The sequence below is a fragment of the Saccopteryx leptura genome, chromosome 2 (genome assembly GCF_036850995.1).
Source record: "Saccopteryx leptura isolate mSacLep1 chromosome 2, mSacLep1_pri_phased_curated, whole genome shotgun sequence".
NCBI classification, from domain to species: Eukaryota; Metazoa; Chordata; class Mammalia; order Chiroptera; family Emballonuridae; genus Saccopteryx; species Saccopteryx leptura.
This window is the reverse complement of record NC_089504.1, coordinates 214732722-214754912: the sequence shown is the minus strand read 5'-3', so window position 1 is coordinate 214754912 and position 22191 is coordinate 214732722. Positions and strand designations below refer to the sequence as shown.

At 47.4% G+C, this 22191-nt stretch overlaps 2 protein-coding genes across 5 annotated transcripts in view; one reads left to right on the top strand and one right to left on the bottom strand.

Moving 5' to 3' along the window:
* COL18A1 (collagen type XVIII alpha 1 chain) overlaps nt 1-9353 on the top strand; it is a 93463-nt gene extending 84110 nt beyond the window's left edge. For 2 of the 3 annotated variants that reach the window (XM_066370001.1, XM_066370000.1), the window contains 12 exons: nt 85-127; nt 362-424; nt 2766-2809; nt 3029-3151; nt 3862-4006; nt 4091-4164; nt 4775-4903; nt 5368-5400; nt 6660-6908; nt 7454-7651; nt 7924-8039; nt 8923-9353. In XM_066370001.1, coding sequence (XP_066226098.1) covers nt 85-127; nt 362-424; nt 2766-2809; nt 3029-3151; nt 3862-4006; nt 4091-4164; nt 4775-4903; nt 5368-5400; nt 6660-6908; nt 7454-7651; nt 7924-8039; nt 8923-9133 — 1428 coding nt within the window. In that variant the 3' untranslated portion in view covers nt 9134-9353. The remainder of the gene's footprint in view (nt 1-84; nt 128-361; nt 425-2765; nt 2810-3028; nt 3152-3861; nt 4007-4090; nt 4165-4774; nt 4904-5367; nt 5401-6659; nt 6909-7453; nt 7652-7923; nt 8040-8922) is intronic. The other variant, XM_066369999.1, reaches the window with a different exon arrangement.
* SLC19A1 (solute carrier family 19 member 1) overlaps nt 1-22191 on the bottom strand; it is a 45568-nt gene that overhangs the window by 1067 nt on the left and 22310 nt on the right. The gene's annotated exons all lie outside the window — the stretch shown is intronic.

Below are 22191 nucleotides of genomic sequence, written 5' to 3'. Positions count from 1 at the left end.
GTGGTCTTGAAGAGACCTCTGGGTGGGTGGCCTTGGTTTTCAGAGCATTTCCCTCATTGACCACCTTTGGCACGTTCTTTGCAGGCGTTTGTGGAGTCTGGCCCTGCTGGAGCTCCAGGGTTGCCAGGTGAGGGCTCCTAGTGCCCCTGGGAGAGCTGGGTGCAGGAGGCCCCTCAGGGGTGCTGGATGCTCCAGGACTTGGCGTTTTCTGCTCAGCTGTCTCTGAGGCAGCATGAATTCCCTGGGGATGATCCTGGATGGGAGTGCCCACCCACTTGCTGTTCATAATTTAGAGTCAGCTCAGAAGAGCATGTTTCTGTCACAGACTTGATAATGGGCACTGGCGTCTTTGTCCCTCTAGGGCACCAGGGGCCTCCTGGACCAAAAGGTGACAAAGGAGAAGTAGGCCTGCCCGGACCACCAGGTGAGAGTGCTCTGGCTGGCCCTGGGCTGAGGGGCTATGCTTGTGGTTACTCTCCCACCCTCCGGGAGGAAGGAACCCCCTTCCTGGCTGGCAGGGCCCTGACAGGACCTGCGGGGCTGGGGCTGGACTGCTTGCCCCCATTACTCCCACAGGGCCCAGGGGGTGACAAGGACAGTGGGGCCAAGGTAATGGCCAAGTAGGATGTCCCATCACCCCACCCGCTGAAGAGCAGGGCTGCCACCCAGAGAAGACCTGGTATCTCCAATGGAGATGGTGAGGGGCCCTGTGGGGAGAAGAAAGTGCTGCTGCTGTGACACAGATGGAGGGCAGTGGGACCCTGGGGCCCCTCCGGCAGTGCGGCAGGGGTCAGGGCTCTGAGACAGGCCCTGCCCAGGAAGCCCAGAAGGCCTCCCACAGGCACAGGCCTCCCGCAGGCACTTGACATCCCAAGTGTCCAGGGTGCACCATCCCCTCAGGGATGAGCCAAGAATGGAAAAGGGATGTGTAGTTAATAACCAACGGAAAAGAAGACCAACATAGAAAGCTTGGTTCAAAAGACAAGAAAGGAGGGAATAAGGAGCACAGAACAGGTAGAACAAATAGAAAATAGAGTAAAATGTTAATTTAAAGCCAACTTCATCAGTAACTGCATTCAAAACAAACAGGCTAAAAATGTTCAGTGGAATAAAAACAAAACTGCTTACAAGAGACTCCCTAATGTAGGGTGTGAAAGCACATGTGCGTGTGAGAAGTCAGACGGTGCATCTAAAGGCAGAAACATTGCCAGAAATAAGACATTTGTGATGATAAAAGCAAACCCACCAAACGAAAGGAAAATACAGCAAGTCCAAATAGGTCTGCACTTAACAACATAGCTTCAAGATATAAAAAGCAAAAATTAACAGAACTAAAAGGAAAAACATGAAACCCAGGAAATTTTAACCCCACTCTCAGTAAGTGATGGGACAGGCAGAGAAAGGACAGGTTAGTCAGGAGGTGGAGGATCTTAACAGGAGACAACCTGGACCACTGGTACTGGCACCAACATGGAAGACACCGCCTATTCACACGGGGGCCCATGCCAGGTGAAAGCAAGTCTGCACGCTGGAAAGAGGTGACCTCATGCACGGTGTATTCTCCGATGACAGTGGAAGCAAGCACGGTGTCTACACCGAAGCTGTAGCTGGAAGAGTGCCCAGATACAGAGAAACTGCAACAGAGGCTAGAAAACTCCCAGAGCAGATGGATGAGGATGCCGGCACTGAAGGGAGCGGGTGCACGGGGGCTCGCGTGCGGCCCTCACTCTGCATCCACCATGACCCTGGAGCAGCGGGGACCCCCCCATGCAATGAGAAGGATCCAGGACAGGAAGCCCAGTGGTGACAGCACGTGAGCTGGCCCACCTTGGGTGTTGAGTGCCCCTCGTATGACTGACGAGGGAGGTGCAGTGCAGCATGACGTTGGGAAAGGAGCTAGCCTGCTACCGGGTGGAGTGTCCCTGGGGACTCTGGGGACCGACACCCGCCATCCTCAGTGGGAGCGCAGGGCCTGGCCAGGAGAGGGGCAGGGAGAGAACCCATGGTACACATTTTGGAAAGGAAGAAATAAACCTGCCATTTTCATAGACAACACATTTTTGATCATCAACAACCCCAAAGGAGCTACAGATAAACTGTTAGAATTGTAAGTAAATTCACCAACGTCATGAGGGCAGTTTACAAAATCAGTGACCAGTCCTAAGCGACATGAAATTTTGAAAAGGTACCATTCAGAAAGATATCAGGTTGGTCATTGCCGGAGGTGTGGGTGGAGGGACGGAGAGTTGGATGAAGGGGTCAAAAGGTACCAACCTCCAGTTACAACATAAATAAATCCTGGGGATGTAATGTGCAGCATGGTGACTACGGTTAATACTGGCCTCTGGTGTACTTGGTGAGTGCTAAGAGACTAGGTCCCCAAAATTCTTATCAAAGGGAAAAAATGTGTTTTTCTTTTCTTTTTGCATCCATATGAGATGATGGATGGTAAGTAAACTTCCTGTGGTAACCATTTCACAGCATATCTAAGTTGAGTCACTCTGCTCTTCACAGACGTCGACAGTGCTGGATGTCAGTTACATCAATAAAACTGAAAGGGAAAAAAAGGCACCATTAACAAAAATATCCAAAATAAAAAATCAAGTAACTGGGAGTAAGTGTAACGAAATAGGCAAAGGATCTCTAAACAGAAATGAAGGATTTTATAGAAAGAAATGAAAGAAGGTATAGATGGGTGTGAGGGGTTATAAATGAAAGATGTTGTACCGACACCTCACTGAGGCCCCACCCAAAATCTCTTATAGGCCAGTTCCCGTTCGACCTCCTTCAGCTGGAGGCTGAAATGAAGGTGGGTGACACCCCTTATTCCTTTGCTGAGCTCTCCTCAGACCACTGCCCTGCCAGGCCCTTCTCTTTGCTGGGCCCCCACGTGGGATGCTGGCTTGGTTTTGTGGAGACTCACTCAGATGGAGCAGAAGGCCTGGCAAGCCTGTGGGGGTCAGCACCTGCCTCTCCCCACACCAGCAATGAGAGCTGGCCTGTCTCAAACAAGTACTTCTATTCATAGGGGGAGAAAGGTGACCAAGGGGACCCTGGGCAGAAAGGAGAAAGGGGCGAGTCTGGGGGTGGCGGATTCTTCGGCTCGAGTGTGCCTGGACCCCCTGGACCACCAGGCTACCCTGGGATTCCGGTAAGTCTGTGCCCTAGGCCACCCTGCAGGTGCCCACACACAGACCCAGGCCTGTGCCAGAGCCTGTTTTTCCAGAGGCCCCTGAGGCCAGGAGCCGAGGGCAGAGCCAGTCTGGCACCAACACATGATGAGGCCCACAGGCTGTGCCCTGCAGGCTGGGCTTCGAGCACGTTCATCCTGGTTCCAACCCTATGGGGGGCATGCATCAGGCGTGGTGAGTGTCTAGTCACTGACCCCCAACCTAGGGTGGGCACACTGACCCTGGGGATATCTCCAATATCCAACCAGGGAAGAGAGGACAGGGTAGGGCCCTTATCCAACTCTCATGCCTACTCTCTTGCTGGTGCTGTGCCTCTGGCTCGGCTCAGGACCTCACCAAGTCCCCTCAGAGAGACCATCTCCCCCAAAAGATTCCAGGAAATAGTGTGCCCAGCTTCTGCCGAGGGGACAGATAGGCAGTGAGGGCCCTCGGGAGCTACATCTCTGTTCAGTGGCTGCTTTGGTCCACTTGCTGGGATCACACCCTAGCTGAAGGGACAGGGGGTGTGGTTTGGAGGTTCTCCAAGGCTCTGGGGCATGGGCAGGGAAGTGACAGTTCAGAGGCTGTGATCCCTATAGAGGCTCTTGACAGATGTAGCCCAGCTCTTCAAACTTAAATGCCCTTGGCATGGCGACCAAGCTGACAATGCCACATGTCTTGTCTGCCCTAGGGTCCCAAAGGAGAGAGCATCAGGGGCCCGCCTGGCCCACCTGGACCTCAGGGACCCCCTGGCATTGGCTACGAAGGGCGCCAGGGGCCTCCTGGGCCCCCAGGACCTCCAGGACCCCCTTCCTTTCCTGGCCCTTATAGGCAGAGTAAGTTTGGCAAGGGGAGTGTCTGGGCCCTAGTCTCATACAGCTGGGGCTGGCATGTGTCCACCTCTGGTTTCTTTCTTGTAGCTATCAGTGTTCCTGGCCCCCCAGGCCCGCCTGGGCCCCCAGGACCCCCCGGGACTATGGGCACTTCCTCAGGGGTAAGCATCCTCCTGCCCCTGACCCTTACTGCCCAGCTGCCTGCCCAGCCACCCTTCCCTCTGGAGGCCTGTGGGGGGGCGGCTGCTTCAGAGGAATCCTGGGTGGACCCCACAGGGACCTTGGTGCTGAGGCTGGCCCTGTCCCAGGGCAGACACAAACCCTAAAATGTGGTTTCTGAAGCAGAAGTGGGTGCCTGGGGTTCAGGACTGAGATGGGCGGGGGAGGAGGACAGCCATGGAGTAGGTCCCAGCGGCCAGGACCACTGTGCTGAGTCTGGTGGCCCAGGGATTCACAGGGCTCAAGGGTAACTGGGCACTTCGTGCCAAGTCCCTCTCTTCCTTAATCCCGAGGGCAGCCTCAGCCACCCACCCTACACAGGGTGTTCTCAGGGGCCAGCCTTATGAGAAGTAACCTAATTAAGTCTCAAGGACTGTCCTTTGTTGGGAGCATCCATGTCCCCACTTCAGTACCCTGAAATATCCAAATGTGGTTCCCTAAACATCCCACCCCGTCAGGACCATCTTGCCATCCCTGTCCCCACCTCTCACCCCTTGAGCCCGATGCTGCCTCTGTGTGCAGTGGAACCCCATTGTCCTGGGCATCCAACAGGTGAGGATCTGGCCCACGTACCAGACCATGCTGGACAAGGTGCCCGAGGTCCCAGAGGGCTGGCTCATCTTTGTGGCTGAGAGGGAGGAGCTGTACGTCCGTGTCCGGAATGGGTTCCGGAAGGTCCTGGTGAGTTCTCTGGATGGCCTTTCCCTGTACATGGACGGTTATCTCCTGTCCTCACTCATGGGGTGCAAGGTGGGGAGCGCTGCATGGAGGAGGAAGGGAGGCCACAAGTGAGAGCAGGGACCCATGTCACAAGTGGCACCCACAGCAAGCCCCGCCATGGTCAGAACCATCCTGTTAAGGTGGGCACCCTACAGGGACAAGTGACAGCTAGTGCTCCTCGTGCTACCTTTTTTAAGTTAGAATTTTTTAGAAGTTTTATGTTTACAGAGAAGTAGCCCTCACACTTTAAAGTGCTTGGAGATATTCAATATATAGTGTGCCAGGCACTGGGTGGGCACTAGATGCAGCCATGCCAGCTTCCATGAGGTGGGGGAGGGTCCGGCTGGGCAAGAGGACTTGGGAGGGCTGCCAGTTGTGGGTGCCAATCTGTCAGGTCACTGGAGTGACCCTGTGTTTTCTTCCAGTTGGCGGCCCGGATGCCACTCCCACGTGGGACGGTGAGTAGTGCCACATCCCCAGCTGTCAGCTTGCGAGTACAAGTCTTCAAGCCTGGGGGATGGCCAGGAGGTGTGGGGGGTGTGCTGGTGGTCTGTGCGCTGCCTCCTGGGTGCGAGTCTTCAAGCCTGGGGGATGACCAGGAGGTGTGAGGGGTGTGCTGCTTCATGTTTCTGGAACAGCACTTGGTGCTTTAGGATCCTGGGGCCACCCTACTGGGGAGGTGGGGCGCACAGGCCATGAGGCCCTTCAGTCCATGCCCATCATCTCCCCAGACTTCTGAGGCCAAAAGCCACTGTTCATTTGAGTCTTAGTCATCCCTTATCTAGAGTGCAACGCACGAAGACAGACCCTTCTAGGATGGATAGACGATGGACAGAAGGGAAACAGGGAAGAGGGAAATGGGTAGAAAAATGGATTAAAATACTTAAGTTTACATCCCAATGCTGTAGACTCCTTTGAAAAATCATGACTTCTCAAATGGCCTAGAGTGAGGACCAGCGTGTGCATTCTCATTCATTCATTCAGCACATAGTCATGGTTGCTCCCGTAGGCTGGGCACTGTTCCAGGCATGAGGTACAGCTGGGCGTGGGACAGGCAAAGCCATGCCCCTGGGATCTGACGTTATATGGGGGAGATGCACAGTAAAGATAATAGATTTGCCAATATATTGATTACATGAAACTTCCTGTGTAATTATCATAAATACAAATACTTTGTATAAATATATATACATTATATGACCTGTAATTATAGTTTACCAACAGGTAGTAAGTACCAAGTAACAAGCATACGTAGGTAACAGTCATAAATCAGGTGGGGGCACAGGGCTGGGGTTTTAAAGTGGAGGTTTCCTCACCTCTCTGTGGTGGGAATGGAACAAAGGCTGGAGGAACTGAGAACGGGCCCCTGCTGTCACAGCCCAGTGTCTGAGCTATAGAGAGGAGGCGGCCTCAATGTCAAGAGATGTCACTTGAGGGCCCCCCAGGCCACAACAAAGAGGAGTCTTGAGTGTGATGGAGCTGGCAGTGTGTGAGGAGAAGGCCATCAACCTGATTTAGGCATAAAGAGGATGGCCTGGCTCCCGCCTGGCACCTCAGCTCACCACTCCTGTCCAGCCTTCTGCCAACCAAGAACACAGATGAATGGGGTGCTCTGGCCCAGGCAGGAGAGCAGAACCTGAAGGGGACCACAGGGCTTCACTGTGGGGCTGACAGGTATAGGAGCCCCCGCACCATGTGCTGTCTACCCCTTGGTCAGCAGGACAACGAAGTGGCCGCCTTGCAGCCCCCGCTGGTGCAGCGGCATGAGGGTAACCCGCACCCTGGGTGGGAACTGCCCCCCTCCACCGCACGGCCCTGGCGGGCAGATGACATCCTGGCCAGGCCCCCACGCCTACTGGACCCCCAGCCCTACCCTGGAGTCCCTCACCACGGCTCCTATGTGCACCCCCGGCCAGCCCACCCCACCGGCACTCCCGCCCACACCCACCAGGACTTCCAGCCTGTGGTGAGTGACCCCAAGGGGGCGCGTGCCCACTAGCTCCTGAGCTGAAACACTTGGTGTACACAGACTAAAACCTCAGGGAGGGTTTTCCAGGCCAGGGACTGCCCTCTGATGCCTGCCTCTGAGCCCAATCCCTGCATATGTCCTGGAGAAGCTGGGCTGGTGTGTATGACAGCACTGGAGACAGAGACCCCGCAGAGCCTCTTTCCACAGATGTGGCTGGCAAGGCCTGAGGACAAGGACTTGCTTAGGAGGCAGACAGGGAGGGTGGCCACTTCAAGCTGACTGCCGCCCGTTCCCAGGCTCAGCGTTGCTTTCTGGGCCCCCAACAAACCAAATGTTTCTGCCTCCCTGGGCTGAGGGGCCCCAGGCTAGTTCTCTAGGGCTCTGGTGGGTGCATTCAGTCCCCTAAGGCCCAGCCTGTGCTCAGACTTACCCCTATTATCTATGCAGGGCTGGGGCGGGGGGGGGGGGGGGGGAGGGAGTGCCCAGGACTGCTACCTGATGTCACCGGCAGCTAACCACAGCTGATCACGGCTCTCCTGCAGCTGCACCTGGTCGCACTCAATGGGCCACAACCTGGTGGCCTGCGAGGCATCCGTGGCGCCGACCTGCAGTGCTTCCAGCAGGCACGTGCTGCGGGACTGGCGGGCACCTTCCGCGCCTTCCTGTCATCACGCCTGCAGGACCTCTACAGCATCGTGCGTCGTGCTGACCGTGCCACTGTGCCTATCGTCAACCTCAGGGTGGGTGCACTGCCCAGTGTGTACAGTTCCCAGAGCTGGGGTGAAGGGGAGCACTGGGCTGGTCACGCCCCTGAGAACCTAGGAAGGCGCCTGAGCCAGCATCCTTCATGTGACTTTATTTCATGGCTCTTCGCCATCACCGTGTGCCTACCTTCCAGATGCTCCAGTGCACTGTTTTAGGACCACAGGCAGTGGACTCTCCCCAGACCAGGGTTCCAGGCTGGGGAAGGTGCCTAGTCTGCTAAGGCACCTACCCCTACTTCCCTCCACAGGACGAGGAGCTGTTTCCCAACTGGGAGGCCTTATTCTCAGGCTCCCAGGGCCAGCTGAAGCCTGGGGCCCGCATCTTCTCCTTCGATGGCAGAGACGTGCTACAGCACCCTGCCTGGTAGGTGCCAGCTGCTGGGGTGGGGCTCCAAATCTCATAGAACCCAGATCCAGGTGCACCTCCCTGTCTCTGGTCTGACCCAGAGGCAGATTAAGGTCGGTTGAGGCCCGGGCACAGAAAAAAATACTGGGCCCCTTACATTAGAAAAAAGTGTCAGGTTGGGGTTTTGCGGGGCACTTTATAAGTTGGGGCCCAGGGCGCGCACCTGGTGTGCCTATTAAATCCACCCCTGGTCTGACGCTATACCTGATACGTGCTCACTGCTAAAAACTCACAAAATCCAGAAGAGGATTAGTGATACAGAGCATTCTTTGTGTGTTGTGTGAAACACCCTCATGAGCCTGCTCCCTGGGCAGGCACTCTGCTGCTGCCCGGGAGACTGCCAGTGGCCAATGCCCCAGGGCCCTGCCAGGATTACCCAGCTCCTGCCGTCATGTGGACATTACAGCAAGTGATTTCTCCTAGAAGTTCCCCAGAGTGGAATTTCCCATTGGAGGATGTGTGCACTTCAAATACTGGCGCAAGTTGTCAGATTGCCCTCACACCAACATCCCTGTGCTGGCTGAGTGTGAGGGTGCCTGTTCCCCTAGCTCATGCTCTTAAAAGGTGGCCCTGGTGTGAGACAAGTATGTGCCCTGCCCTTGCTGAGAAGCACCCAGCCCTGGGGCATCAGTCATCAGGATTACAGAGCCTGCTCTCTAGCTGTGCTCCCAAAAGCAGTGGTTGCATGGGGTATGGTCCAAGGGGGCATCCCTAGTGACTAGAGATGGCCTGACTCCCACCTCCACATCCAGCTGCAGTCTAAGCCCTTTTCTGGCTGGGGTGGCCTCCATCCCGGAAGGAGCAGGGTCCCAGTGAGTCTGACATCCCATGTGTCCTACAGGCCACAGAAGAGTGTGTGGCACGGCTCAGACCCCAGCGGGCGCCGGCTGACTGAGAGCTACTGCGAGACATGGCGGACTGAGTCTGCAACAGCCACGGGCCAGGCCTCCTCGCTGCTGGCAGGCAGGCTGTTGGAGCAGAAGGCTGCGAGCTGCCACAATGCCTTCATCGTCCTCTGCATTGAGAACAGCTTCATGACCTCCTCCAACTAGGGCTCTGCGCAGCTCACACGGACAGGTGGACAAATGGCCAGATAGGAAGCCAGGCAGCAGGGTGAGCAGAGAAGCCCCCAGTGCCGGGCAGGGACCAGCAGTCGGCACCCCAGAGAGGGTATCTGGCTGGGACACTTTCCTGTGTGATTCACATTTCGTGTAATCCTCCAGAAATAAATGAAAGCCAAAGATGTATTTTTTAAAAACTTTAAAACAGAAAGCCTGGTGTCAACTTTTTTTCTGCTCTGCCCCCTCCCAAGCCCCAGCTGGCCTGGCCTCCTAATGCAGGGCACAGTCCTCAGATCAGACCAGGGACAGGCTGGGCTCTGTCTCTACTGCCTCCAGCACTCACTGCCCTGGGAAGGTATGCATGCCCCAGGCCCCCAGGTGTACTGTCACAAACAGTGCAGAGTTGACCCAGCCATGGCTGTGCTAGGTGCTTTGAGGGGCCCACAAACCATGGCAGTGTCCTGTTCTGGCCCCGACCCCACAGTCAGCACCTAGGGTGAGATTTCCCAACACCCACACTGGCTGAGCTCTGCCTGGGAGCACATGCTAGGACTCCAGGCCCCTGCTCCCTGCCAGACTGCCTCCTGCTGAGCCCTGGGTGGAGGCCATGTGGAGGAGTTGCAGCTGGGACAGGACAGGACTGAACCATGTCCACAAATGAGCCCCATGTGCAGGCAGTGGGTGAGACCATGTGTTTTTCCCTGCTCACTGCTGTCCGCCATAATGCATCTTTAAGACCTATGAAGAAAAAAAATAAAAAAATAAAATAAAAAATTTTAAAAAGGCCCTAGCCACTTGGCTCAGTGGTAGAGCGTCGGCCTGGCGTGCAGGAGTCTCGGGTTCAATTCCTGGCCAGGGCACACAGGAGAAGTGCCCATCTGCTTCTCCACCCCTCCCCCTCTCCTTCCTCTCTCTCTTCCCCTCCCGCAGCCAAGGCTCCATTGGAGCAAAGTTGGCCGGGGTGCTGAGGATGGCTCTATGGTCTCTGCCTCAGGTGCTAGAATGGCTCTGGTCGCAACAGAGCAACGCCCCAGATGGGCAGAGCATCGCCCCCTGGTGGGCGTGCCAGGTGGATCCCGGTCGGGCGCATGCGGGAGTCTGTCTGACTGCCTCCCCGTTTCCAGCTTCAGAAAAAAAAATAAAAATAAAACCTATGTAGTTGTCCTAGTGGAGGACTTCAGGAGACATTTTAGGGTACCCGTGGGTCTCTAGGGAAGCGGGTGGGTGTCCCCACTGGTGGCCATACTGGGTGGGGTGGCAGGCCAGAGCCCAACACCCTTGAGATCTGCTGTCCACGCACTACAGCCATAAACCAGAGGAGCTAGTCCTGGTGACTTAGTGGTTCTAAATGGACTCCAAATAAAAATGACCATGTACACGAATACTGGTTTATAGGTGGCCTTCATTGTCCTGAGACCAGTTCTCAAGGGCCTAAATCCCCACACACCCAACAGGCAGACGCTGAGGCAGCCCAGGTGTGCAGTGTGCAGACACACACGACTGTACACGGGTGTGCTTGAAAATCCCTGGGTGTGCGTGGAAGACTTATCCCTTCTCAGGTCTCATGACTTCCCTTGCTTGCACACAGCTGCTGCAGCCAGCAAGACTCCAGGAAGTATCTGACCGAGGCCCATGCAAACTCCAGAACAGGGCCTCACCTGTGCCCCCAGGGACAAATACCACCCCCACCCCGATGGGCAAGGGGCTTAGGAAAAGCAGAGAAAGCCAGTTCTGGGAGCCTAGAGGCAGGATCTGAGCAGCAGGCTGTGCAGTGCACATGGAGAGGCTGCAGAGGGAGCAGTTGGGCCAGCTGCTAATGTGTGTTCTTGCCCAGGGGCATCCCAGAGCAAGGGTAAGAGCCCTGAACTGTGGGGTCAATGACCAGAGGTGAGAACCCCCCCAACCCATGAAGTCCTGCTCCATCTCCTAGCATAAAAGCAGTGGTGGGAGTCAGCCGGTTCACACTGGTTCAGCAGAACTAATACCTACTTTTTTGTTGACTTCGGTGAACTGTTTGTTAAAATGGCACTTGTAATCAGGATTCTCTCTAAGGTGGGTGTCAAATTTACATTCCTTATTCTTTTTTAATGTTCATCTGCACAACAGCGTATTCTAAGCACCCGTAGTAATATTCATTCCATCCATAGGTAAAAATTGTAATTGAGGATGCCAATCAAGAAACAATATGGAAATATCTTAAACAGCAGTTTTATTGTGTTTTGTCAGGTATTATTATTTTTTCATTAATATTTTAAAACTTATAATCTAGAGTGTGGCTAAATGGCAATGGATAGGCAGATGTACCAACTTCCACCCCCCAGAACCAAAGTGGATTACAACTTAATTTTAAGGACAATCTGGAAAAACCAACTTTGGACTAAACTAAGAGGACTCTTCAACCAAAAAACACTGAAGAGGCCACACTGCGACTGGTAGGAAAAGCAGAAACGCAGAGAGGGCTGCCCAGCTCCCTGGAGCAAACAGCAGCCTGGAGGGACTCACGTGGTGGGAAGTGAGTTTAGCAGAGAGGGGAGGGCCCCAGCCTGCAGCCCCAGAGCCTAAAAGAAGCATATGGATGGTATTTAGCTGCGAAACAAGCCAGGATACTGTTTGCAAGAAAGAGACAGATTTCTCAGACCCAGGATTCTTCTTAAAGTGATCACGCAGAAAATCTCTTTCACAACTACTCACCTGGGTCTCCAGGGGATGAGAGAGAAGAGAGGACTGGAGCAGCTGGAAGAGAGTGTAATCTAGGAGGCACAGGAAGAAACACTTTGAGAGACAGCCACTCTAACCCCTGGACTGAGTCACTCCCCAAATCTAAAGTGAATATTTCTCCTGGAACCAGCAATACCAGCAAAGGGAAGCAGGACACCAGCCAAACAAGCTCTCCCGTGGCACTCAGAGCAGAGTCCCTTAGAAGGAGGGAGCTTTCGGGACTACAGTATTGAGTGTTAGGGTCTGAGCAGCAGCACCCCTACTCACACGGCTGAGGGCTCACTGGAGGGTGGGTAGCGGCAGGACGCAGAAGCATAGTCCCCTTGGCGGAGGTGGAGGCTGAGGGCGGCAGCAACAGAAGGGGCACACAAAAGCTGTCTAACCGCGTCTGTGGGCTAGCCAGTGAAAGGGTTCCTCCTGCAGTCCTGCCCCACAGGAGCAAGGCAAAGCCGGAAACCAGCTGATACCTGCGGCTGAGTGTGCAAGCGCAGTCCTGCCCGTGGAGGAGAGGTGTAAACCGCAGTGACCACTGCAGTGGGCTGGTGCCAGCAACGCCTCTGCAGAACACCCAAGGCAGTGGCAGAGGGGTGGAGGGCCTGCAGACAGACCACACCTAAGGAACTCAGACCACACCCATTGGACTCCTGTGGCCACACCCTTCTTATATACAGACAGAATGAGAAGGCAGAGAAATGCAACCAAAATGAATCAAGAGAAATCCCCAGAATAGGACTTGAATGAGTCGGATATAACCAAATTACCTGATGCAGAGTTTAAAACAATAATTGTTAGGATGCTCACAGATCTTAGAGCATAATGGATGAACATAACAAGCACCTAAAGAGACAGCAAGTATAAAAAAAGGACATTGAAATAATAAAAAAGAATCAATCAGAAATGACAAATAAAATATAGAAATGAAGACCACACTGGAAGGAATTAAAAGCAGGATGAATGAAGCAGAGGATCGAATCAGCAATTTAGATGACAAGAGAAGCGAAAGCACAGAAGCAGAACAGCAAAAAGAAAAGACTCAAAAAGTCTGAGGAAACTCTAAGAGAGCTCTGTGACAACATGAAGAGAAATAACATCTGCATCATAGGGGTTCCTGAAGGAGAAGAGAAAGAACAAAGGATAAAAAATCTGATTAAAGAAATAATAGCTGAAAACTTCCCTATATTGATGAAGGAAAAAGTCACATAAGTTCAAGAAGCACAGAGAGTTCAATTAAGGATGAACCCAAAAAGGCCAACACCAAGACACATCAAAATCAAATTACAAAAAATAAGAGATAAAGAAAGAATACTAAAAGCTATAAGAGAAAAACAGTATATTACCTACAGAGGAATTCGCATAACGATGACATTTGACTTCTCAACAGAAACATTAGAGGCCAGAAAGGAGTGGCAAGAAATATTCAAAGTAATGCAGAACAAGAGCCTACAACCAAGACTTCTCTTTCCAGCAAGGCTATCATTTAAAATTGAAGGAGAAATAAAAAGATTCCCAGACAAAAAAAAAAAACAAAAACAAAAAAAAAAAACACAAAAAACTAAAGGAATTCACTACAACCAAACGAATGCTACATGAAATGTTAAGGGGCCTGCTATAAACAGACAAATGGGGGGGGGGGGGAATCTAGTAAAAGAGGAATGTAGATTTAAAGAATAAAATGGCAATAAACAACTAAATATCAATAATAACTTCAAATGTAAATAGATTAAATGCTCCAATCAAAAGACATAGGGTAGCTGCGTGGATAAGAAAACAGGACCCAGCCCTGGCCGGTTGGCTCAGTGGTAGAGCGTCAGCCTGGTGTGCAGGAGTCCTGGGTTCGATTCCCAGCCAGGGCACACAGGAGAAGCGCCCATCTGCCTCTTCACCCCTCCCCCTCTCCTTCCGCTTTGTCTCTCTCTTCCCCTCCCACAGCCAAGGCTCCATTGGAGCAAAAAGTTGGCTTGGGCGCTGAGGATGGCTCCATGGCCTCTGCCTGAGACGCTAGAATGGCTCTGTTTGCAACAGAGCAACGCCCCAGATGGGCAGAGCATCGCCCCCTGGTGGGCATGCCGGGTGTATCCCAGTCGGGCGCATGTGGGAGTCTGACTACCTCCCTGTTTCCAACTTCAGAAAAAAAAAATTTTTAAAAAATAGAAAACAGGACCTATACATATGCTGTCTATAAGAGACACACCTCAAAACAAAAGATACACATAGACTGAAAGTAAAGGGATGGAAAAAAATATTTCAGCAAATGGAAATGAAAAAAAGCTGGAGTAGCAATACTTATATCAGACAAAATAGTCTTTAAAAGAAAGGCTAAAGTAAGGATAAAAAAGGTCACTACATAATGATAAAGGGAGCAGTCCAACAGGAAGAGATAACCATTATAAATATATATGCACCTAATATAGGAGCACCTAATACATAAAGCAGATTTTGATGGGCACAAAGGGCGAGATCAACAACAATACTATAATAGTAGGGGATTTCAATACCCCGCTAACATCAATGGATAGATCCTCAAGAGAGAAAATTAACAAAGAAACAGTAGCCTTAAAGAACACACTAGATCAACTGGATTTAATAGATATCTTCAGAACCTTTCACTCTAAAGCAGTAGAATATACATTCTTTTCAAGTGCTCATGGTATATTCTCTAGGATAGACCACATGTTAGAGCACAAAACGAGTCTCAACAAATTTAAGAAGATGGAAATCATATCAAGCATCTTCTTGGATCACAATGGCATGAAACTAGAAGTCAACTATAATAGAAAAACACTCAAACACTTGGAAACTAAATAGCATGTTATTAAATAACAAATGGGTTAACAATGAAATCAATGAAGAAATAAAAAATTTCCTTGAAACAAATGAAAATGAACATACAACATATGAAAATTTATGGGTCACAGCAAAAGCAGTCCTGAGAGGGAAGTTCATAGCAATATAGGCATACCTTAAGAAGCAAGAAAAGGCTCAAATAATCTATTTAACCCTGCATCTAAAAGGACTAGAAAAACAACAGCAAATAAAGCCCAGAGGAAGTAGAAGGAAGGAAATAATAAAGATCAGAGAGGAAATGAATGACATAGAGACTAAAAAAAAATACAGAGGATCAATGAAACCAAGAGCTGGTTCTTTGAAAAGGTAAACAAAATTGATAAACTTTTAACCAGACTCACCAAGAAAAAAAGAGAGAGGACTCAAATAAAATTAGAAATGAGAGAGAAGTAACAACTGACATAGCAGAAATACAAAACAAAGGATTGTAGAAAAATACTATGAATAACTAAATGCTGAGGGGACCAAGATGGCAGCAGAGTAGGCAGATGCACAAACTCCCAGCTCACACCACCAAACTGGATTACAAGTTAATTTAGGAACAATCAGTGTGAAAAACCAACTTTTGATTAAAAGAACAGGTCTAAAAAACCAAGGAGCAAAGAAGAAGCCACATCAACCCTGGTAGAGAGCGCCGAGGTGCAGTGGGTCTCCCCTGCTTCCAGGAACAAAGGTGAAGTGAGACTGAGAGCCCAGAAGGTCTCTCATTACAAGAAGAGCAGAGAATATCACTCACAGCCACTTGCCTGGGGACCTGGGAACGAGGTGAGCTGAGATGGCTGGCTTGTCTTCCAAAAGGAAAGTGGGGAGAGAGAGACTGACGGTGACGGGCAGAGAAATGCATGGGATGACCTGAGAAGCTGACTCATCCAGTGTGGAGGCAGCCATAGCTGAAGGAGTGGTTGAACCTTCAAGAAAGTACAAGCATAAAGTGGTTCCAGATGACCCACCTCCAGAAAGCTCTCCAGCTCTAATCAGAGCAACTAGACACAGCTGAAAACAGGAAGTGGGGAGGAGGGGCAGTAACTCAGGTTTCCATGGAGATCTGAGATACACCTCCCCCTACTGAAACGGAGAAAGCACCCTGCCCCCAAAAAGCAGCTGGCAGATCAGGACTTCAGAGTCTCAGGTTACACCCACCACATTCCTTGATACAACTCCAAATAAGCACCCTGCTGATATCAGTAAACAAGATTACCACTGAGTAAAGAAAACTGAGAAGAAAACAAACAACTCAAGACTTCAAAGAGGCTATACTAGGTAAGGAGATCACAGCTGGAAGAAACCTGTAAGTCATACAGAGAATAATGGGTAGGCAGAGAAGCATAAGTCATATGCTTCAACAAGATAAATCCTCTGATAAAGTCTTGGACGAATTTGAAGTAATCAAATTACCAGATGCAGAGTATAAAATAATGATTTTTAGGATGCTTAAAGATCTCAAAGCTACAATGAATGGATTTAATGAACACTTCAGTAAAGAAATTGAAAGCATCAAAAAGGACACGGAAATCATAGAGAAGAACGAGACAGAAATGACAAATACAATATCAGAAACGAAGACTACATTGAAAGGAATTAAAAGGCTGGATGAAGTAGAGGATTGAATCAGTGACTTAGAAGACAAAATAAATGAAAGCACGGAAGCGGAGTAGCAAAAAGAAGAGACTGAAAAAATCTGAGGAAACTCTAAGAGAGCTCTGTGACAACATGAAGAGAAACAACATCCGCATCATAGGGGTTCCAGAAGAAGAGAAAGAACAAGGGTTAGAGACCTTGTTCAATGAAATCATAGCTGAAAACTTCCCTAAATTCATGCAGGAAAAAGTCACACAAGTTCAAGAAGCACAGACAATTCCATTAAAGAGAAACCCAAAAATATCTACACCAAGACACATCATAATTAAAATACCAAAGCTAAGAGATAAAGAGAAAATATTAAAAGCTGCTACAGCAAAAAAGGCTATCACCTAGAAAGGAGCCCCCATAGGGATAACATTAGACTTCTCAACAGAAACACTTGAGGCCAAAAGGGAATGGCAAGACATATTCAAAGTAATGAAGAACAAGAGCCTACAACCAAGACTTCTTTATCCAGCAAAGCTATCGTCTAAAATTGAAGGAGAAATACAAAGTTTTCCAGACAAAAAAGAAAACAAAAACAAAAAAACCTCAAGGAATTTATTAAAACCAAACCAATGCTTCAAGAAATGATAAGGGGACTGTTGTAAAAAAAAAAAACGGAGAGGGAAAAGAATATAGTAAAAGAGGAATGTAACTTTAAAGAATAAAATTGCAATAAACAAATTACATATCAATAATAACCTTACATGTAAATGAATTAAATGCTCCAATCAAAAGACAAATGGTAGCTGAATGGATAAGTAAACAGGACCTGTACATATGCTATCTATAGGAGACGCACCTCAAAACAAAAGATACACATAGACTGAAAGTAAAAGGATGAAAAAAATATTTCATGGAAATGAAAAAAAGCTGGGGTAGCAATACTTATAGCTGACAAAATAGACTTTAAAACAAAGACTATAGTAACGGATAAAGAAGGTCATTACATAATGATAAAGGGAGCAGTCCAACAGGAAGAGATAACCATTATAAATATAAATGCACCTAATATAGGAGCACATAAATATATAAAGCAGACTTTGATGGACATAAAGGGAGAGATCAACAGCAATACTATAATAGCAGGGGATTTCAATACCCCACTAACATCAATGGATAGATCCTCAAGAGAGAAAATTAACAAAGAAACAACAGAATTAAGGGATACACTAGATAAACTGGATTTAATAGATATCTTCAGAACCTTTAACTCTAAAGCAGCAGAATATACATTTAAGTGCTCATGGTACACTCTCTAGGATAGACCACATGTTAGGGCATAAAATAAGTCTCAACAAATTTAAGAAGATTGAAACCATATCAAGCATCTTCTCTGACCATAATGGCATTAAACTAGAAATCAACTACAATAGAAAAACTGAAAAACACTCAAACACTTGGAAACTAAACAGCATATTATTAAACAATGACTAGGTCAACAATGAGATCAAAGAAGAAATAAAAAATTTCCTTCAAACAAATGAAAATGAACATACAACTCAAAATCGGTGGCACACAGCAAAAGCAGTCCTGTGAGGGAAGTTCATAGCATTACAAGCATACCTTAAAAAGCTAGAAAAAGCTCAAAAAAACCCCCAAAAAACAATTCTGCAACTAAAAGAACTAGAAAAAGAACAGCATGTAAAGTCCAGAGAAAGTAGAAGGAAGGAAATAATAAAGATCAGAGCAGAAATAAATGACATAGAAACTAAAAAAACAATACAGAGGATCAATGAAACCAAGAGCTGGTTCTTTGAAAAAGTAAACAAGATTGATGAACACTTTGCAAGACTAACCAAGAAAAAAAGAGAAAGGACTCCAATAAATAAAATTAGAAATGAGGGTGGAGAAGTAACAACAAACAGCAGAAATACAAAAGATTGTAAGAAAATACTATGAAGAACTGTACGCCAAAAAACTAGACAACCTAGGTGAAATGGAAAAATTCCTTGAAAAATGTAATCTTTCAAAAATCAATCTGGAAGAATCAGAAAACCTAAATAGACCAATTTCAACAAATGAGATAAAAACAGTTATCAATAAACTCCCAACAAAAAAAAGCCCTGGGCTAGATGGCTTCACAGGCGAATTCTACTAAACATTCAAAGAATTAACTCCTATCCTTCTCAAGCTATTTCAAAAAATTCAAGAGAAGGGAAAACTTCCAAGCTCCTTTAAGAGGTGAGCATAATTCTGATTCCAAAACCAGGCAAAGACAACACAAAGAAAGAAAACTATAGGCCAATATCCCTGATAAATTTAGATGCTAAAATTCTCAACAAAATATTAGCAAACTGGATCCAGCAACACATGAAAAAAATCATATACCAGGATCAAGTGGAATTTATTTTGGGGAGGCAAGGCTGGTACAATATTCGCAAATCAGTGAATGTGATTCATCACATAAACAAAAGGAAGGACAAAAACCATATGATAATATCAATAGATACAGAAAAAGCATTTGATAAAATCCAGCACCCATTTATGATAAAAACTTTCAGCAAAGTGGGAATACACAGAACATACCTCTACATGATAAAGGCCATCTATGACAGGCCCACAGCCAACATCATACTCAATAGGCAAAAGTTAAAAGCAATCCCTTAAGATCAGGAACAAGGTAGGGGTGCCCCCTTTCACTACTCTTATTCAACATAGTTTTGGAAGTCCTAGCCACAGCAATCAGACAAGAAGAAGAAATAAAAGACATCCAAATTGGAAAAGAAGAAGTAAAACTATCGTTATTTGCTGATGATATGATACTATACCTAGAAAACCCTAAAGTCGCAGTCAAAAGACTACTGGAACTGATAAATGAATTCAGCGAGGTGGCAGGATATACAATTAATACTCAGAAATCAGAGGCATTTTTATATATCAACAATGATCTGTCTGAAAGAGAAATTAAGCAAAAAATCCCCTTCACTATTGCAACAACAAAAAAATACCTAGGAGTAAATTTAACCAAGGAGGTTAAAGACTTATACTCAAAAAATTATAAAACATTGATAAAAGAAATCAAGGAAGATACAAACAAGTGGAACCATAAACCGTCTTCATGGATAGGAGGAATAAACGTCGTTAAAATGTCCATATTACCCAAAACAATTTATAAATTCAATGCAATTCTATTAAAATACCAAGGACATACTTCAAAGATATAGAACAAATATTCCAAAAATTCATACGGAACCAAAAAAGAACACAAATAGCCTCAGTAATCTTGAAAAAGAAGGGTGGTATCACACTTCCGGACATCAAGTTATACTACAAGGCCATTGTACTCAAAACAGCTTGATACTGGCATAAGAATAGGCATATAGATCGATGGAACAGAACAGAGAACCCAGAAATAAACCCACACCTTTATGAACAATTGATATTTGACAAGGGTGGTGATACCATACTGGAGTAAAGACAGTCTCTTTAACAAATGGTGTTGGGAAAATTGGTCAACCAACTGCAAAAAAATGAAACTAGACCACCAACTCACACCATTCACAAAAATAAACTCAAAATGGATAAAAGACTTAAATGTAAATCATGAAACCATAAGCATCCTAGAGGAAAACATAGGCAATAAGTTCTTCGACATCACTCACAGCAATATATTTGCTGATTTATCTCCACACGCAAGGTAAATAAAGGACAAGATAAACAAATGTGACTATATCAAACTAAAAAGCTTTTGTACAGCTAAAGACAATATGAACAAAATAAAAAGGCAAACCACACAATGGGAGAACATATTCGACAACACTTCTGATAAAGGGCTAATAACCAAAATTTATAAAGAACTTGTAAAACTCAACACCAGGAATATAAATAGTCCAATCAAAAAATAGACAAAAGAGATGAATAGACACTTCTCCAAAGAGTACATACAGATGGCCAATAGGCATATGATAAAATGCTCAACATCACTAATCATTAGAGAAATGCAAATTAAAACCACAATGAGATATCACCTCACACCAGTAAGAATGGCGCTCATCAACAAAACAACACAGAGTATGTGCTGGCGAGGATGTGGAGAAAAGGGGACCTTCCTGCACTGCTAGTGGAAATGCAGACTGGTGCAGCCACTGTGGAAAACAGTATGGAGATTCCTCAAGAAATTAAAAACCAAACTGCCTTTTGACCCAGCCATCCCACTTTTAGGAATATACCCCAAGAATACCATAGCACAGTTTGAAAAGGAGAAATGCACCCCATGTTTATGGCAGCATTGTTCATAATAGTGAAGACCTGGAAATAGCCCAAGTGTCCGTCAGTGGATGAGTGGATTAAAAAGCTGTGGTACATATACACAATGGAATACTATGGGGCCACGAAAAAGGAGAAAATATTATTTTTTGCAACAACACAGATGGAACTAGAAACTATTATGTTAAGTGAAATAAGCCAGGCAGAGAAAGAAAAATATCATACGACCTCACTCATATGAGGAATCCGATGAACAATATGAACTGAGGAGCGGAATAGAGACAGAGGCGGGATCAAAGGATCCAGAAGGAAAGCGGACAGAGGGAAAGGGATGATAGGGTGATACAACGGGACGAGAGCAGAAAAACAAATCCTGGAGGGAAGTGGGGAGGGTGTTTACAGGGAGGGAGACAGGGGAGGTGTACTGGGGAACACAGGTGACATTAGAATCTATGTAAACACAATAAATTAATAAAAAAATATGTGAAACAAAATAATAACAACAATAATAGTTACAAGTGTAACAGGAAAGAAAAATACTCATGTTTAACAAGTTGTATCTTGATCGTGGACTATGGGTGGTTTTTATTGTCTTTAGAGTTCTCTATATTTTTCATATTTTTGACAAAGAACATATACTACTTTTGTAATCAGAAAGTCATATAGAGAAACCAAGAGATGATCCTATTCTTTGTCTCAATATTCTAATTATACTAAGAAAATACACGTTCTAAGTACAAAAAACAAACAAACAAAAAAAGAACTGTATGCCATAAAATTAGACAACCTAGGTGAAACGGACAAATTCCTTGAAACATATAATCTTTCAAAAATCAATACAGGCCCTGGCCGGTTGGCTCAGCGGTAGAGCGTCGGCCTGGCGTGCAGGGGACCCGGGTTCGATTCCCAGCCAGGGCACATAGGAGAAGCGCCCATTTGCTTCTCCACCCCCCCCCCATCCTTCCTCTCTGTCTCTCTCTTCCCCTCCCGCAGCCAAAGCTCCATTGGAGCAAAGGTGGCCCGGGCACTGGGGATGGCTCCTTGGCCTCTGCCCCAGGCACTAGAGTGGCTCTGGTTGCGGCAGAGCGATGCCCCGGAGGGACAGAGCATCGCCCCCTGGTGGGCAGAGCGTCGCCCCTGGTGGGTGTGCCGGGTGGATGGATCCCGGTCGGGCGCATGCGGGAGTCTGTCTGACTGTCTCTCCCCGTTTCCAGCTTCAGAAAAATACAAAAAATAAATAAATAAATAAGTAAATAAATAATAAAAACATTGTTTATACTTAAATATAAAAAAAAAAAGAATTAAAAATGGAACTGCCCTTTGACCCAGCTATCCCACTTTTAGGAATATTTCCTATGAATACCAAATCACTGATTCAAAAGGAGAAATGCACCCTTATGTTTATGGCAGCATTGTTTACAATAGCCAAGATCTGGAAACAGCCCAAGTGTCTGTCAGTGGACAAGTGGATTAAAAAGCAGCGGTACATATACACAATGGAATACTACGCTGCCGTGAGGAAGAAGGAAATCTTACCTTTCGCAACAACATGGATGGACCTGGAAACTATTATGGTAAGTGAAATAAGCCAGGCAGAGAAAGAAAAATACCATATGACCTCACTTATTTGAGGAATCCAATGAACAATATGAACT